At 39.7% G+C, this 19,109-nt stretch overlaps 1 protein-coding gene across 8 annotated transcripts in view; it reads left to right on the top strand.

Moving 5' to 3' along the window:
* Positions 1–7,197: 7,197 nt before the first annotated feature.
* Positions 7,198–19,109, top strand: part of phf21b (PHD finger protein 21B) — a 112,636-nt gene continuing 100,724 nt past the window's right edge. Inside the window, exons 1-2 of one of the 8 annotated variants that reach the window (XM_067581175.1) lie at positions 7,198–7,747; positions 8,418–8,483. In XM_067581175.1, the coding sequence (XP_067437276.1) occupies positions 7,694–7,747; positions 8,418–8,483 (120 nt within the window). In that variant the 5' untranslated portion in view covers positions 7,198–7,693. Of the gene's footprint in view, positions 7,748–7,781; positions 8,171–8,417; positions 8,484–19,109 lie in introns of those variants that run through there. The other 7 variants (XM_067581174.1, XM_067581176.1, XM_067581177.1 and 4 more) reach the window with 7 other exon arrangements.

Below are 19,109 nucleotides of genomic sequence, written 5' to 3'. Positions count from 1 at the left end.
AAATCTAACAACTAAAGAGTCAGATATTTTTCTTGGGAGTTGGTGGAGAACAAAGCAGAGCTCAAAGAGAGCAAGTATTGGACAGAAACATGACTCCAGTGGGACGATCATGCTGCTCTGCTTGATGTAGAAGCAGGCAGCTGTTTGCTACATGTTAGCTGCTTTATAAGATGAAAATGTGTCAGACGTGTTTACCAGCTTTGCTGAAAACAAGTAGACACAAAACATAATTTAAAGAAGCCTTAACCATATCGAAACTGTAAAGGATCAAGAATAGAACCCTGAGGAACCCTACAAGTAATTATTAACATTAGGTAATCATGTTGCTTTGTTTTCTGGATGTGGAAGTAGCTAGCTGTTTGCTAACATGTTAGGCACAACTACTTTTGTGTTTTAAAACTTGTTCTGTTGCATCATTGTATCAAACTTTAAACTATTTTTGTATCTCCAGTCATCAAACTGGTTTATTTCTGGTTAAAATAAACTGGCTTGTTGAAAAAAGAGAAACTTGCAATATGCTCCAATTTATTGAGTTGCTAACTCATTAGCCAGAAAATCTCAGGGCTGTATACCCATCAACTTATTCTTCAGCTCTTCTGTCCACAAGTGGCCAAAAAATCTAAATAATGGAGCTTTCAGTCAAATCAATAATGGACCTTAAAGGTGCAGTGTGTAGAATTTACTGGCATCTAGTGGAATGGACTTGGCAGAAATGGAATATAATATTCACAAGTATTTTTAAATTAATGTATAATCACCTGAAAATAAGAATCATAGTGTTTTCATTATGCAGAATGAGTCCTTTATATCTACATAGAGAGCAGGCCCCTAAATCCTACACACTGGTCATTTAAGTTGAATCAGTTTGGCGACTTCAGTTAAAATTAAAGTTGAATGGGATGATCATGTTGATCTGTGTCTGCTGGATGTATTAGCCATTTGCTAACATGTTAGCCATTATAATTTACATGGTGATAATATGTCAAATGTTGTGTTTTTAGCCTGTTGTTAAGCTCCTCCATGCAGCTTTAAGTAACACCCATGTTTAGGTCTAACATGTCCTCCCAGTAAAAAGTTGATGTTTTGTAACTCAGCTATGAACTTTGATGAGTTACAAAACCACATCAGTGACATTTTAGGTGTTATCATAAAACTTTGGATTTATATGGTACTGTACGTTTTGTGTAGTGCTACTTTTAGCCATGCTAACAGCTCGGCTCTATGGACACTAATGTTGGTCGGTCAGTTGGTTCACCACTTTGGTCTAGATTAAAATATCTCAACAACTATCAGACTCTCAAGCAGCACCAGCAGGTCAAAGTTTTCCATTATTCTGTGAAATATCTCAACATCCAGTCGATGAATTGCCAAAAAATTTGGGGCAGACATTCATGTCCCTCAGAGGATGAATCATTCTGACTTTGTTGATCCTCTGAGTTTTCCTCTAGTGCCACCATGAGGTTAACCTTTGTGACTTAAAGCAAAGTTTCTGATGGATTCAAAATTTGATGAATTACAGTAAGATTTGGTTCACACATTCATGTTCCCCTCAGGATGAATTATAATAACAGTGGTGATCCTCTGACTTTCCATCTAGCACCACCATCATGTACAACTTTGAATTTCTCTAATATTTTGGTATAAATACCTGCAAAACTGATAACATTCCCACCTGTCTCAGCTGTACTTTGTGTTTACGGCTTATTAGCAAATGTTAGCATGCAAACAAGCTAAACTAAGATGGTGAACATGGTGAACATGTTAGCATACTGACATTTTAGCTCAAAGCACTGCTGCAGCCTCACAGAGCTGCTAGCATGGCTGTGGATCTATAGATGGATGTTTTTTAAAAGTTGGTTTTCAATTATCTTAATTGTAAATGCAGTCAGAGGAGGACATGCAGGAACTCAGACAGATTTGATATCAGCTGGACATTAGTTTTATCTTATAGTCTACCTCAGGCCAGGCCTGGACCGGCCATCTGTCAGTACTGGCATAAGCCTCCAAAGCCTGGCCGGTCCTGGACCCAACCTGGGTCGTCACTCACAGGAAATGTTTAACAAGTCATATTTGGAAAACAAATAACGTACTGCAGGCTGCTCAACTGATCACTGAAACTGAATTACTGAACTTTATTTTGGTGGAAGATGAGGTAGGTGTTACTTTGCCCAAAAGTTGACTGAAACAGATGCACTGACACCCAACACCGCCAACTGAAGCGAAACATACTATAATTATACTGAATCGTTTCTAATTTAATATAAATGTGTGTCCCCACTGTGACGCTCTGAACCAGAGGTAAGTTCATTATTTCAGCTGTTGGTAAAATCATTTAAGATGAAAGCAAAAACCTTTTTACTGGGAAAGCTTTACATTATTTCTGCTTTATAACACATTTACCCGACACCGGAGCAAGAGCTAACAGCTCTGAGGCAAACTCATGAATACTGATGAAGTCCTTACGTCAGCTTCGGTAGGTGAGATTAGTCTGATGCCTTTTGTGTTTTAAAAGGTGCTGTAATACCAAAAATTCAGCCCTGAAATGTTGCTTCATATTGGTGACTAACATCACCTACGCACAGTGTCCTGGACCAATAGTAAAGAGGCCACAGACAATAAATGGCTGCTGAGGACATGCTGACCTCATGTCCTCTGTATTGTATCTGTAAATTTTGGATGTTTGATGACCCAAGGAGCGGTTTGTATGGGTTTTATCTTTAAATTTGACAGTTTTTAGGCAATATTATTAAATTGATAAAATATAATAGAGATGTTTAGTATATGTAAATAAGAATTATATGCTCACAGTGTGCAGAAGGTCAGTTAGGAAGCTAGTTAACTTAGAATAAGTTGTTACTCTTTATTTAAGAGACATAGTTGTACCATCAACTCCTGTTTCATAACAACATCATTGTATAATAATATAATTACAAACCAGTGGTGGACAGTAACCAAGTATGTGTATTTAAGTACAGTTTTGAGGTACTTGTACTTTACTTGAGTATTTCCATGTGATGCTACTTTCTACATTTCAGAGGGAAATATTGTACTTTCTACTCCACTACATTTATTTGACAGCTTTAGTTACTTTTGAGATGAAGATTTGACACAATGGATAATATAACAAGCTTTTAAAATACAACACATTGTTAAAGATGAAACCAGTGGTTTCCAACCTTTTTGTCTTTTGACGTCTTACAAAAAGCAGTGTGTAGTCGGGGTCACATTTCACATGTCTATGAGTTGTTAACAGCTCCACCAAATAGTGATTTTTCCCTCTAAACTTCTCACATGCTTTCATTTCAATAAATGTTCAAATGATCCAATATTTCAGCAAAAATCAAAGATTAGAGAAAAAGTCCAAAAACTGAAAACAGATTTGTGTATCAGAACTTTGTTTTTTCTTCTTTCCTCTCCCATTAATCATCTCACCACCCCTCAGATTTATCTGCTGACCCTTTGGAGGGGCCCGACCCCTAGGTTGGGAACCAGTGGACTAAACTAGCTAACTGTATATAAAGTAGTGTAAACTAGCTCCACCTCCAGCAGCTACAACAGTAACATGCTGCTCTAACACTGATGCTTCACTATTAATAATCTAATGATGTCATATATAATAATATATCAGTCAGAGGGACCAAACCACTACTTTTACTGCAATACTTTAACTACATCAAGCTCATAATACTTATGTACTTTTACTGCAATACTTTAACTACATCAAGCTCATAATACTTATGTACTTTTACTGTAGTAGGATTTTTCATGCAGGACTTTTACTTGTAATGTATTGAGTATTTTTACATTGCTGTATTGGTACTTTTACATTTTGCCCCAGGGTACAAGGTTATAGCGGCCATGCATGTGGGATGATATATCTAGAAAATGTGTATAAATACATATGAACTGTGATATCAGCGAATAAAATAATAAAATAAAAAATCTTAGGAGGTTGGCAGAAATGTAATTTCTGGCTGCAGCCCTGAAACACACAAACAAACACCAGCAGCAGTATCTAACTACTGTATATCTAAAGTCTGTGTCCATTCAGAGCGAGTGGAGCTTAAAAACTCGGAGCAGCTTGGAATCGAAAGCCACCACAGAGGAGACTTCAAGAGTTTCACCGCTGAGCCGTGAAATGAAAAGTAGCAGCTGATGTAGCAGCAGACCTGGCCGGGGTGGGGGAGGGTTTCAGCGGGCGGGCGGGAGGGAGGGAGGGAGGGGGCGCCGCGGAGGGACGGAGGAAAGCAGGGAGGGACTACTTTCTGTCAACGCTGCAATGTGCCCACAAACTTTAGTCAAAGGGTTTAATTTGGGCCTGAATGTGTGAACGGTGGTTTATGGAGACTCCGCTGGGTTTGAAGTGTTGTCTTGATAAATCAAATGGAGTGTAGCTGAAGGATAATGAATAAATACTTCCACTGCGGCGTCGAAAGAACTGTAATGTCCGTTTGATAGTCTCTCGAGCTGCTGCCTCTGTCCATGGTGCTACTTTCTTTTTCAGCCGTTAAAATAGCGGTTCTTATGCGAACACAAGTCATTCAAAAACACACATATAATCGTCTTTTTCGTGTTAAAATTGAAAGAATTTGTGCTTAAAACTGTCGTGAAGTTATTCGCTCGCTTGACAATAATTCCAACTGCCATCTCTATTTCACATCAACTCTCCGATCACATACAGCCCGCGTGCAGCCCCGCCCCTCCTGATGTTCTCTTAATGCTCATTGGTTCGTCGCTCTGTCCCTCTGCGTTCGCAACTCCTGATTGGCTAGCTCTTCCCGCCCCCTCTCGCCCCTCACGCGCTGAACCAGCGGCTTTGACCAATCGCAGCCCGGTTTGAGAGTGCAAAGGGCGGGAGGAGGATGAGGAGGAGGAGGAGGAGGAGGAGGAAGAGGGGGGGTGGGGTGTGGGGGGGTCAGGCTGACAGAAATGGGGGAAGAGAGGCTTGTTTCTGGGAACAAACTGCCACATTTGGCCTCTTTGTGTTTGAAGAGGAAAAAACTACAACTGGGCACATTTGGTTGGAGGCTTTCATTTTACGTCGACACATTTTCTGTTTCCTAATCCTCCACATTTTCCTTTTCTGACTCAGTGAGTTATGATTGTAGCTGTGGATGATGATGCTGCTGCCATTTTTGCTCCTCTTGTTAATGCTGTAATCCAGAGTGGATGAGTAAATGTCTAATCACAACCTCTTTAGGTTATTTAGAGCTAGATTACTTCTTGAATCCTTGAAAGAATGATCTCAACTTTGATATAACTTTGTAGGTTGATAAACTGAGTCACCATCATGACACATTTTAATAATGTATTTTAACAAGCACACAGTAGGCATATAGTCATTACAAACTGTGTCATTACATGCTGTGCAGTTGAACATTATTTAAACCTATAGATCTCTATTTTAAATTACAGTGGTGATTCAAATGGATGAACATTGTCAAAATTGGTCTAAAAGGATGCAGAAGACATAATGTAAAATATTTACATTTGATTGACTGGTGCAACCATGTAAAACGTGGCGTCTGCAGTTTTAATATTTCACACAGTGTAAACTGGAGCAAGCTGGTAGAGAACATACTGAACGTGATATCATCAGACAGCTCCCTGCGTCGAACAAAAAGGGGGGAAATCATATGTAAATAATGTTTACATGTAATTCGGTGAACTCGCTGTCGTTGTGAACTGATTAAAACACAAGACAACATCTGAAACATGAGTCAAATATATAAATAACTTACACATAACGTAAAAGTTTTAAACAACCAGCAGCTCCAGAGGTCTGTTGGAGAGTTACAGTCGAATTTTTCATTCCTCTAAAGACTAAAAGCAGATTCTCATCTACACAACAATCACGATGGAGACTGTGCAGACACAAATGCAAATCACACTCATATATTCTGGGAATGTAAGAAAATGAAAAGATTTTGGGGCTGTGTTGAAAGTGATATTAGGTATTGTATTTAGGTAACAGCACAATCTGGGGATCAATAGGCTATCTTAGAGCCCTGATAGCAGCAACTAAGAACACAATTAGAAGGCAATGGAACAAAGTGGGTGCTGGAGGTTGTTCTCTTATCTTCTGTTTTTTGATTATGCACCACAACACCACAGCAAATTCTTTGTATGTGCAAACCTACTTGGCAATAAACCTGTTTCTGATTGAAGAGATTGTAAAAGATCACACAAAACCAGAGATATTGTGAGTTGTATCAGTATATTATTTACCTTACTGGCACTATACATGAGGTTCTTTTTGTATTAAAGTTATGAGAAACAACAAAATATAAGTTAAAAATGAAATGTAATGGAACAGAGGTATAAAATAGCATGAAATGGATAAGTAGCCACCTAAAACTACACTTAAGTACTTGAATAATACTTTCCACTATTTGAAAATAGTTGGACTGTTTTCCAGCCTACAGTAGATTAACGAGGGGTCACAGATTAAAAACCTTTGCTGCTCCAACCATTTCTTTCTTCTGGATTTTCTCTAAATGTTTCTGCACTATTTCTTGTGAAAAAAATAGATATTATAGTTGTTAGGCCTCTCATGTCTACACTGAGGTCATAACCTGTGATGAAGGGTCATAAGTGTAGAAACTGAATTAGGAGAGACATAAAGTGTTATGTGACCAGTGTTTAAGTTGTATGATTTGAATCCCCATAAATGTGATGCACTTATTATTATTTATTTTCTTTGGGTTTTTTTTGCTGTTAAGTTACTAAAGCAGTGTACTTATTGTGAAAGGAAATATGACTATTTCACTGAAAATGATAAATAAAAGGTCAAATTAGAGCTGGTATTCTGCCTCCTCATATTGAAACGAGTTGATTCACTGCTTTAGAAGAAGAAAGTCAAATTTGTTTTTTTACTGCCTGTTGTTTCATAAGTTTCATGATATTTTGTTCAATGACATAAAGAATACAAGTGAGTTGCTGGATATCAATGACTCAGAGACTGAAATGGTTGTTTGAAGAAGAGACATTTAAATTGGCAAAGAAAACCTTGTACCAGTAAGAAGTGGATGATTAATCTGGATGTTTCCTATTGTTGTTATATTTACTAGTAGTGGTATGATTATTATTATTATATTTGCTTTGTTATGTTTTTTGTTCTTTTGCTCGTTTTTTTCTGTTGTTTTGTGGATTTAGTGTTATGAAATACTAGTAAAATATACATATATACAAAATAAAAAAGAAATACTCCTCTCTGAGCTCTAAGTAGTTGTGCTCCCCGGGCTCACTGCGCATGCTCAGTCTGTGGGGGGGTTCTGCTCTCTCTGCTCCATCCGGGAACTTCAGAATTACCATTGACAGCCGAAGCGCAACTTTTCCCCAGGCAAAGTGAAATCAAGCCGCGGACTCGGACAAAATATAGTCCCCGTTTTTCAACTTAAAATTATCGAAAGAAAAGACAGCCCGCTCCCCCACCGCACCCCTCGACGCTCGGCCGTAATCTGGAGAGGACCCGTCCGGGGCCTGAGCTCTTTCTGCCGGGTTTGGAGCACTTTTTTAAGACGGGCGGAAAGTGGGTGATGAGTCCTAGCCTGTAAAAAGAAGCGAGAACTTGCTTTGCAGCCTGAGTAGTTCTTCTTTCAATTGTTATTGTCGCTTTAAAAAATCTTTAATTCACTTAAACTTCGTCTCGGCCGCGTCGAAAGTGGGAGAAAAGTGCTTTTCTAGTCGGAACATGGAACTACAAGGCCTGCAAGAGGCGTTGAAAGTAGAAATCCAATGTCATCAGGTAAATGAAACATCGTGTTATTCTACGCTTATTGGTGTTGTGAGCAAGTGAGAGCAGGAGGGGAGAAAATGTGAAGGGATGAGAGGTTAAAACACTCCGACAGACAGGGGAGAACTATGCGACATGTCTGCTGGCGACACAACGTCCACTTCTGTCTGATTAAATGCACTTTTCGCTGCACTTTTTGGCTAATTGTCGTCGGTGTTTTCTCTCCGAGCAACAAGAATTTGGAGATAATGCGGCGCTGCTGCTGTGAGGCGAGCAGGACGCGACCTGAATATTTATGAGGTGCAAGAAACTGATCATCATCACCGCTTTGTTCCTCCCTTACACACCAAACTTGAGACACTTTTTTTGTAAAAATCCCATTTCGCTGCTCACATCGTTTACAAACTAGTTGCACAGATGAAGCAGGACCCACAGGTAAAAGCTTAATATTCTCCTCAAAGCTTCTCAGCTACGATCCGGGCTGTGAGGAAACTTTATCAGCATAAATCTTCTTTTTTTTAACATCACAACCAGTCATTTTCCAGCAGCTCATCGTGACTTTGCTTTTAAAAAACCCTGTTTAAATATATGATGTGAAGTTTCATTGTTGTGTCTAAAAAAAAAAAAAGAAAGAAAAGGAAAATGGTGATTTTACACTGCCAATGTTTTGTTCATTTTGTAGGATGGAGAGCTTAAGAGACAGCTGCACGACAGGCAAACAAGAATAACAGCTCTAAGCGATAAACAAGTAAGATCTAATATTAATATGTTTCATCTGTCAGGCTTTATTTAAGGGTTGTTTGGTCATTTCTGTGCCCATTGTGGAAGCTTTTCTCCTGGTACAACTCGCCATAACAACGTGCTTGGTTGAAAAGTGGACTATTATATTAACCCCCCTCCCTCCACCACCCCGGTGTATTGTGTCCTGCCAGGCCGGGCAGCTCGCTCCTTCGCCCGGCTTCACCCCGCTTCTTGTCTCGGCACTCAAAGTTGTGTAATGTTGAAAAATTTTAGCGTCCATTTTGAGTAGGTCGACATGTTTCTGGAGAGTAAACGTTAGAGGCTAATGATGGTAGCAGCTCAGCTAACTACCCGGCTCATACTTTGTGAAGTTTGGTCGGTTAATTTAAACGTTAAACGACAGTTTCGAGTCGCTTTTTAACGTCTTTTCCACCCCGGTTTTGTTACTTTATACTTAGTCTGCTGGTATTATTTCTTCTCGGTCACATGACCCTCAGCGGTGCATTTGATTCGCCCACGATTACGCTTTCACTTTTCCACTATCTTCACGGCTCCTATGTGTCTTATATTAACTTTAAAAAACCAGCAGAAGACAGGTGTTTTGTTTTGTTTTGAGGCTGTGGATGTGTAGTCGGTTATCCGGGTAGCAGATGCTGGAGAGCGGCGTCGGCAGCGTTCAGCACCGCGGCCAGCTCCTCCTGCACCGCCCCGCCGGTCGGTCCCAGCCCGACAGCAGCGCACACAACTTCCCCACATTAGCAAAGAAGAAGAAGAATTCAATGAAAATAGGTCGATAATTTATTCAGCCACCCGCTGCTGTTGTGTTTTATTTGAATTGTTAGAGGCCTGTTTTCCCTCTGCTTGACTTTAATCGACCCTTTTTCCTGTGGAATGCAGTTTTTGAAGCACTTGGAGCTTGATTTTTGTTGCAGTTTAAACCGATCAAACTTGCTGTTATATGTGTGTGTGTGTATAAAGCCACATATGAGACATAGCATCATCCTCAATCTGAATCCTTGTTGTTTGTGTGTTTTTTATTTTATTTATTTTTTTTATTTTCCTCTCTCCTTCTTCTTCTTCTTCTCCTGTCAGTTTGGTAGTGGAAGCTTCCATTTTGAGAGAGAAGGGGGTGGTTTCTTCCCCCCTCTAACATGGAGAGGAAAAAAAAGTCTGCAGAGTTTCGTGCAGGAGGAGGAGGAGGAGGAGGAGGGGGAGGGGGGGATGGGCCCCATTCATGCCTAACATTACCATTTTGATTGCTTTGATGCTGTTTTTGGTTGGAGGTTGGAGGGGGGGGAGGGGTGGCAGGGAACGAGAGAGAGAGAGAGAGAGAGAAAGCCCAGTCAGCACTGCACAGCGATGTTTTTAATCACTACACACCACTGATTTCCTTCTTTTTTAGCTGCAAAATGTGACCTTTACTTTTTCCTCCGCACATATATGAACCGCTGCTCTCCTCCTCCTTAAACGAGCCTTGAATTATATATAAACACAGGAATGATTTAATGATGATCTTAGCTAAAAAAAAAAAAACTAAGCACACTTTAAGGCTCTGTCAACATTTACAATGCCCCCCGAAATAAACTCGGCTTGAACTTTAAGCCGCTTCAAGGCCGCACAGAGCGAGTATTTATCAGTTGGAGGCAGATATAATTAGATAAACCGCACAAGTATTTATTGAGAATATTTCTCCCTGGCTTGATTAAAGCCTGGAGGTCATTTCATGGTCACAGTTTGAAGGCCTGTAGATGGACTAACCAGCACAAGGATTCAGTTTGGAGTTGGAGCTTCAGCATCCATGTTGTGTGTGTGTGTGTGTGTGTGTGTGTGTGTGTGAGAACACGTTTTAATAACACCCTGTTTTGCTCCAGAAAACAGCGAGTGTTTATCAGAGGAGGGGAACAGGCTGCTCTCTGGAGTTGACGGATGTAAATGCAAATGAAGAGTGATTAGAAAATAAAAATAACTGGAGAGAACATGCAGAAAAGATGGGATGGATTCTTGAGTTTGACTGCATTTTCATTCCCCTCCTCGTGTGTGTGTGTATATATATATATATATATATATATATATATATATATATATAGATTCAGTATCAATGTCTCTCCCCTTTTTAAGAAATCTAAATCAACTACCTTTATCCTCGATGGTGTTTTTGGCCCTTGAAGAAGAATGGATTCATTGATTCTTTCTCATTCTGCTCCACTTGCTCTCCGTTGCATCATGGCACCGGTTTTTACTGACTTGTCAGGTAGAGAGAAGTTGTTTTCGTTCCTTTCTAAGACAGCTCTGCTCAATTTACTGTTTCGCATTTATTTCTTACAGCAGATCATCATTGATCAGGGTGTTTTGCAGCTTCTGGACAAGAAGGACGAGTTCTTCAAATGTGTCTTAAACCAACAATCAGGAGCCTAAATGAGCATTAAAGCTGTTTTTTCTTGCTGTAATCATTCCTCCTGTTCATACTGACCATTAGAAGATCCCTTCATAATGACCTTACAATGTATTTCAAAGTTTATCTGAAGCTAATATGAAGCTTCAGCGTCCAAATGAGTCAAATCAAGTAGATATCTTTCAACGTTACAGTCTTTTTAGTGCCAAAGTTCCTCTTTTTGTTACTTTTGTTACAGATATCCACTTGATATGACTAACTCAGACTGATGAAGCTGAATAGAAGCTTCACACAGACTTTTAAATTTTGGCCTCCATCACTTCCATTGAAAGCACATTTGAAGGATCTTTTTAATATCCAGTATGAACAGGAGGAATGATTACAGACACCTGACTGCTGGTTTATAGACACACTTGTCTGCACAATCCTGAAAATGGTTGCGTTTATTTCTTTAATGGTTCGGTTGTTTCTGGTCTTGAGAAGTCTTACGTTCAACTTGAAACAGCTTCATCTACTTGACTTGAAAGGTTTCCAGCGCCAGTAGTAAAGGCAGCATCTGTAACCATGGATACCGCTGCTGCTCACACATTCACAGCGTGTAAAGCTCATTAAGGCTGTATTTAAAGTTTCACATCTAAACACGGACGGTATTATTTTAAGTAAGTGTGCACATGTGATGGCGAGCAAGAGGAAGTAGCGCTCACAGATATGAGAGCGGTGATGAAGGAGAGAAGAGGAGGACACAGATGTTAGCTGACGTTAGCCGCCAGCAGCTGCTTTTTTTATGTGGGGGTTTGTTTCACCTGCTACTACGGCGTCTGTGATTGGATGATGTGGAGGAAGAGGCGGGCTCAGAGACGGGGTCAGAGTTCAGAGTCTGCTCACTTCTAATGAGGGAATGTTGTGTTTGTGGACGGATCTGTTTTTAAAGGTCATAAATTACTAATATTGTGACACACAAGAAACGAAAACATCTGTAAGTAGTGACATCACACATCTGACTGGATGATGAGATGTACTGGTTCAGGGTTGATTTATTTTTTTAAGAAGAAAATGTCCAAATTCTCTGATTCCAGCTTCTTAAATGTGAATATTTTCTGGTTTCTTTACAGTAAACTGACGTCATGTTGGACTTTAGGAAACATCGATCCTCATTTTTCACCATTTTCACCAAACAACTAATCGATTTACAGAGAAAATAACTAACAGATTAATGCTTAATGAAAATAATAGTCAGTTGAACAGAGCGATCTGCAGCTGGTAGCGATGATTATTTTCATTATCAGTTAATCTGCAGATTATTTTCTCGATTAATGGTTTATGAAGTGTAGAAGTAGTCTTCAAATGTCTCGTTTTGTGCGACCGACAGTCCAAAAAACCCAAAGATTCGGTTCACAATGATGTAAAACACAGAAACCTGTAAATCTTCTCCTCTGAGAAGTTGGAACTTTCACATTTTTTGGGAATTTTTGCTTGAAAAATGTCTGAAACAATCGTTAGATTATTAAAAGTTGATTCATTTTCTGTCGATCGACTAATTAATTGTTACAACTCTAAAGTTTGATCACGTTTGACCCAAAACAGGATGTGATGTCACGGTTCAGGCGCGGTTATAACTATTTTCACAATTGATTGGTCCTTTTTTTTAATAGAAATGTCCAAATTATCTGGTTCCAGCTTCTCAAACGTGAATATTTTCTGGTTTCTTTAGTACTAAAATGTCTAAAAGATATTATTCAACAGCCTTTTGAAAGAAGATACTTGATGGTTTTTTTGATGAATCAGCTCGTTGTTAAGTATTTAGGAAGGTAAATACTCGTCTTTGTTTGTTCAGGTGACATTAAAGCTGCTGTAACTGGTGCAGAATCTGTTTCCAGTCCAGTTAAAAACCGTTTAAGTCTTTTTTTTTTTCTGCACTAATTTCCTTTTTTGCACAAACATTAGTCAGTGTGGGTCAACGGTCGGCCCGCGCTGCTAGAACCGCTCTGTGTTATACATCAGCTCTGCTCAGTAATTGGACATTTGAGAGGCTGGAGAAGCTGTTGGACGTCTCTGGTGGGAGGCAGGGAGGCCGGCGCTCCATCCGTCCATCCATCCATCCATCCATCCACCCATCCATCCACCCATCCATCCACCCACCGCCCTCCTCCTGCTGGCCCGGGGCTACAGATTTCTGGGAGTGGTGGTCACATTCACCCCTCCGTAGGGTTTTTTTTTTTTTTCCTCACACGGAGACCGAACTTTCCCAGCAACTCCGACCAAACTCGGGCTAATCCCACGATGGCTCATTACAGGCTCCTGCAGCGCTGATTAAACCCGGGGAAGGTTTAGGGATTTCTGCTGGACTAACTGGTGGTTTTAACAGAGCGGACTGGTGTAAAGGACCGAGAGTTCCCTCCAGGCTCAACCACAGCTTCTCCTTTTCTGAGGCCGATCTATACGTTTAAACAGCTTCCTCCTGTTTTATCTTTCTTTTGTCTCTGAACACTGAAGGAAGCCTTAACTAGATAATAACCTGCACGGCGTCAGAGTTCAGCGCCAAACACTTATTCTGACGCTGAAACTATTTGTAAAACAATTAATCGTCATTTTTCAGCAAAAACACCAAATAATCTCTAGTTCCAGCCTCTAAATTGTGAGTTTTTTTGGGCTTTTTTGTCTTATGTGATTGTAAAGTGAATATTTTGGGGTTTTTGAGTGATGAAATGAAGTCTACCTTCAAACTGGAAGGTGTTAAAATGATCTCACAGATCAATGATAAAGGTGATCAACTTTGTTTTTCAAGCAAAGATGCCAAAAAAAAATCTCCTTTTCCAGCTTCTAAATTGTGAGTTTTTATTGCTTTTCTTGGTCTTATGTGATTCTAAAGTGAATATATTCGAGTTCTTGGGGTGTTGGTTGGACAAATTGAGAGATCATCTTGGGCTTTTTTTGGCATTTCTCACTATTTTCTGACATTTTCTTTAGAGCATTATAGAGAAATCGCTGCCAGATTGACCCAGATTGAGATTGATGCCAGTGTTTTTTGAGTTTGTGGTACGTTCACATTGGAAATATGACAAAACAAAACGCACCTTCAACCCTGGAAAAAGTGTTAAAATGATCTCACAGTGCACCGCACAGCAGAAAGTCTTAGAGGACTGAAACGATCTGTCGAGCAACACAACATTAATCAGCAACTATTAAGCTTCTCAAATGGGAAGCTTGGCTGCTTTTCCTTGTCTTACATCACAGTAAATAAAATATCTTTTGGGTTGTGGATTGTTGCTCAGAACAAACAAGACATTTGAAGACGTCACATTGGACTCTAGATAAAAACCGACGAATCAATTCTACAATAACGGGCGGATTAATCGATAGTGAAACTAATCGTTAGTTGCAGCTCTAATCAAGTATAATTGAGGTACTTTACTTGAGTATTTCCATTTTATACCATTTTATACTTCTAAATATTATAACACTCTCCAGTTGAAGTCCAGAGCTTTCCACCTCATCACATGGTCTTCATCAGCAGATAGATGCTCAGTCGTCCCAAAGCTGTTGACGTTCAAACTGTTTGCTCAAAATTCAAAGCCGACACGGACGAGAATAAATGGAAAACGCCACCGTTTTCCCCGCATTTGATGATGAAGACCATGCGATATGGTTTAAAGCCCCGCGACAAGTAAAATAAGGGGCCTTGAGTCTGCTGTTTTTACAACGTTGAGAATTAACTGTTGTATTTTTTTTTGTGTGTGTGTGTGCTTCACTTCACGCGTCGCACTTTATTTTAAAGATGTCACCACGTAAACACTTCCTGTAGCTCTCTGATTGGTCGAACACACGTCTGACTGTAGATCATCTGCAGACAGACACAAGTGTGTATGTTGACGCCGACTAAAAGGGCGAACACATATCAGCCTCCGAGGACTATAAATCTGCTCTCTTTTGTCCTCCTGCACTCGAGGCTGCAGAGAGCCGTCCCGCTTTTTTTATTATTTTTTTATTTTTTTTGTTTGCAGACTGGTTTTAATCATTACTGCGAGGCACGTTCGGCTTTAATTAAGAGCAACATGGCAGGAAACCCTGCGATGACTCTTCCTGAGGGAGGGCAGCGCTGTCTGTCTGCCTGCCAGCCAGCTTCACTTTTTACTGTTACCACGTGCCCTCAGATCTGCTTGTTAACACCAGTGAAAATGTGTTTTTTTTTTTTTTTTTTTTATAAAGTTAAAAAGGTCATTCTGGCTTCAAATGAGGTTAAAACTGTTTCCAGCAGCCATGAGGAGATCACCAGGGTGTCCACATCGATGTTTTCAGTCGTATTATCTTCACTCGGTTTCCTGCAGTTTGTCTGAAAATGCCTGGAAGGAAGGAAGGAAGGAAAGGATGGGGGTTAAAAAAAAGTAGCTTTAAAGGGACAGTCTGACATTTTAGGAAATCCTACAAGTTTGAAAATGTTTGAGGCTACTAGCATAGAGAGCCGAGGTGGAACCAGAACTTTAAAGGCTCTGGTCCAGATGAAAGAAAACCTCGTTGACGTTTGTCGTAACTGACACGTGTCTCGCTTCTCGGGGGGTTTTCTGGAAAAAAAAACATCTAATGTTGTTTTTAGCAGCTTCCTTTTTAATGAACATCATTTCCCATAAGTCCTAGAGGTCTGAGGGCTGAACGTCACGGCTCGACAGAGGAGGAGCGAGTCGAGGGCGGCGGCGAGTCGAGACACGTCTGTAATAACAGCAGCACAGATAGAAAGTCTTTCCACAGCTCAGATTACAGCTGCAAACAGCGACGGTGATGCAGGAGGAAGCACAGCGGAGGTTTATGGAAATGGAGGAAACTGAGTTTGTAGTTCTTTTGATGGGAGCTGTAGTTTTTTTGTTGTTTTTTTTTTCCTGTTGTTTAACTTTGTTAAAATGTCTGACAGCGGCTGTAGTGGAGCTGAGCACTCTGAGAACATGGAGAGGAACAATAACACTGCAATCTCTGACCAAACTGTCTGCTGGCTCAAGTTGCATTCTGGGTAATGTAGGTGCCAGGAAGGAACGATATCTCTGGTTCTTTTTTTTAAAAAGCTGTCCATCATGAGTGTTATACAGAGATACGTCTGTTAATCTATTTTAATAAGTTCAATAAGTTCCTTTAATAAAACATAATCTCTCCTCCTTCCTGTTTCTTGTCGGCTTTTAAAGTTGTGGAGTTTTAAACAAACAGAACTTGTGTTTAAATTCACCAAAACTCATAGTGTGAAACCCTGTGAAACATCTGCAGAACTATTTTAAATCCTGCATTGTTTACATCCATGTTTACCGGCTTTCAGTCTTCTTCTTCTCTGACCTTTTTGTTGGTGCTTTGCTGCGTTTCTCGGCGCGTTAACGCCACCTGTAGCTCAGAGGGACGGTGTGAAAAAACAGCAAAGTAGAAGCGGTTTTGATTCAATCAGTGAATGCCTCCTCCGTGTTTTTAATATGTTCTTTGAGACTTTGAGACAACATCTTCTTCAGGAGCAGATGGCAACTTGAAAAACTGCACGTTTTATTTATTTCTTCAGTATTTTTTGGACATTTTAAGGCTTTATTAGGGACAATAGAGAGAAAGTCTCAGGCTGGAATTGTCCCATAAGCCAAAGAGGCTCTCAGCACATTTAGTTTTGATCGTATGTTTATATGCAGAGCAACTTTTTGGGGTTTTTTCTAAGAAGAACCCTGCGTAGGTGAACAGGTTGCAGAGCTGAAACCTGGCGTTCCTCCTGCTAACCAGGTCCCGGTGGTTTGTATCCTCCCTCCTGCAGTCGTGGATCTGTGTGTGTGTGTGTGTGTGTGTGTGTGTGACGGCTCCTTATTACCGAACAGCAAACAGCCATTTCCAGGGAGCCACAGAAAAAGTGCTGATGTAGCTCGGCTGGCAGGCAGAGGGACCTGCGATGAATTAACCCGTGTTGACTGCCGCTGCCGCCGCCGACGCCGCCGCTGCTGCTGTTTCTCTCTCCGAAGCACTCGCTCATCTTTCTTCACACAGCAACAGGAAGAAAGTCATAATTCAGCTTCGACAGAACGAGTCAGAACATAAATCACACATTTATCAAAAAAAGATTTACATATAATGTCTATTTTTCATATAATTGTGCGTCAGTATGTCCTCACACTTGTTTAGCACGTCCTCTAGTAGCACTGCAACTAATGATTACTCCACTATTGATTAATCTGTTTGTCGGAGCAACAGTCTAACTCAAAAAATAAAGTCAATATTTTGAAATAAAGTTGTAATTTTATTGGAGAAAAAAAGAATAAAGTACTTTCTGAGAAGTTATGACATGAAAATAAATGAAAGTATCTTGAATAAACTTCAACACTGGCTCTAAAAATACAGTCTGAAACTGGACAAACATTTAGATTTGAGAGGAATCAACATTTAATTAACAGACATTTGTAAAGTAAATATGTTGCAGGTGGTGTCTCTTCTTCTCTAATCCCCTGTGGTCACCTGAGTGTGACTGGCAGCTACAGTACAGAAGCCCCGAAGGGACAAAAATAAAGTACAAACTGTACATAAAACACAACAGAGTATCTTCATGTCTCTGCTGCAGTCACACTACGGATCACTTCCCTCATATCGATTTCACCAAGTTTCATTCTTCACTCCACAAAAACCAGTTTTCCCAAAACCAAACTCTCTCGCTCATTATTATTTCCTCTGGGATCAGCTCCAAACTCCACAAATAAAGCGAGTGCTGTTGTGGAACAGGAGGAAGTGATGAAATTTAATGACTTTTCCTTCTTTTTGTGTACCTGCTGCTGTTTGCAGGGACTGTAACTCTGCTGCTGAACGAGCCGGAGGGAAGACTCCTGATTACCTCCCATCTCATGATCTCTGTCATCCATCTGCTTCCAAACAATGAAGCTACAGCTAACAGCATAGCAGACACACCAACACTGCATGATGGGATACGTAGTTACTGTAGTGACATTAATAAGCATCTACTTCTGCTCTGGGTGGTAAAATCTGAGCAACTCGTCATCTTAACAAATATTGAATAATTTAGAGTCTGTTTATCTGCATCAAAGGTACAGGAATAAGCCATGACATGTACGATGATGTCATGACATGAAATGTTACAGTAAAAGCAGGTTTTATTAACAGGAGATTAATTAGAAGCTGGAATTCTAAACTGAAAACAGATTTGTGTATCAGAACTTTGTTTTTTCTTCTTTCCTCTCCCATTAATCATCTCACCACCCCTCAGATTTATCTGCTGACCCTTTAGAGGGCCCCGACCCCTAGGTTGGGAACCACTGGACTAAACTAGCTAACTGTATATAAAGTAGTGTAAACTAGCTCCACCTCCAGCAGCTACAACAGTAACATGCTGCTCTAACACTGATGCTTCACTATTAATAATCTAATGATGTCACTTGTAAAACATTATTCTTATTATTACTTGATATTATTATTCTTATATTATTACATATATTACTTACACTTTATATATCACAACTTAATTCTCTTAGGTGGCTTTTTTCTTGTAATATTTTCATTTGTAAAATTATGTCTTGTAATTTGACTTTTTTCTAGTAATATAACTTTTTGAAATTATGACTGTATTGACATCGTGACTTTATGATACTACAACTTTTTCTTGTAAAACTCAAAAAATACTACTTTTTTTCTCATATTTACGTTTTTCTCGTAAGTGATTACTGTTTTTTTATGACTTAATTCTCATGAATTTTGCTTTTCTGTTGTACAATTATGTCTTTTATCCGTAATTTGACTGAAATTACGACTGTATTGACATTGTGACTTTATGATATTACAACTTTTTCATGTAAAACTGAAAAAATACTACTTTTTTTCCCTCGTATTTCTCACTGTTTTTTGGGAATATTAACACTTATTCTCAATATATTATGACTTAATTCCCATGAATTTTGCTTTTCTATTGTACAATTATGTCTTTTATCTTGTAATTTGACTTTGACTCTATTTTTCTAGAAATTACGACTGTATTACTCTCAGAACCTCAGATGTTTTTTTCTGTAATACTCCGTCACAGTTGTAGCGGTGCTTATTTTTCCTACAGTAGTGATTATATGCAGGATAATTATAACAAACATTCTCAGAAGCAGCAGCAGCAGCATGACATCAGGTGTAGAAGTAAAGGCGACGACATGCCCTCCGTGTTTAGGATGTGACTTCATTAGGAACATTTCCTCTTTCTTGTGCTGAGAGTGTCGGAGGTGGCAGGTGGAAACATCCTTCAGCTCA

This window comes from Thunnus thynnus, chromosome 23, assembly GCF_963924715.1.
Source record: "Thunnus thynnus chromosome 23, fThuThy2.1, whole genome shotgun sequence".
Classification (NCBI taxonomy): domain Eukaryota; kingdom Metazoa; phylum Chordata; class Actinopteri; order Scombriformes; family Scombridae; genus Thunnus; species Thunnus thynnus.
This window is presented reverse-complemented; position numbering and strand designations above follow the sequence as displayed.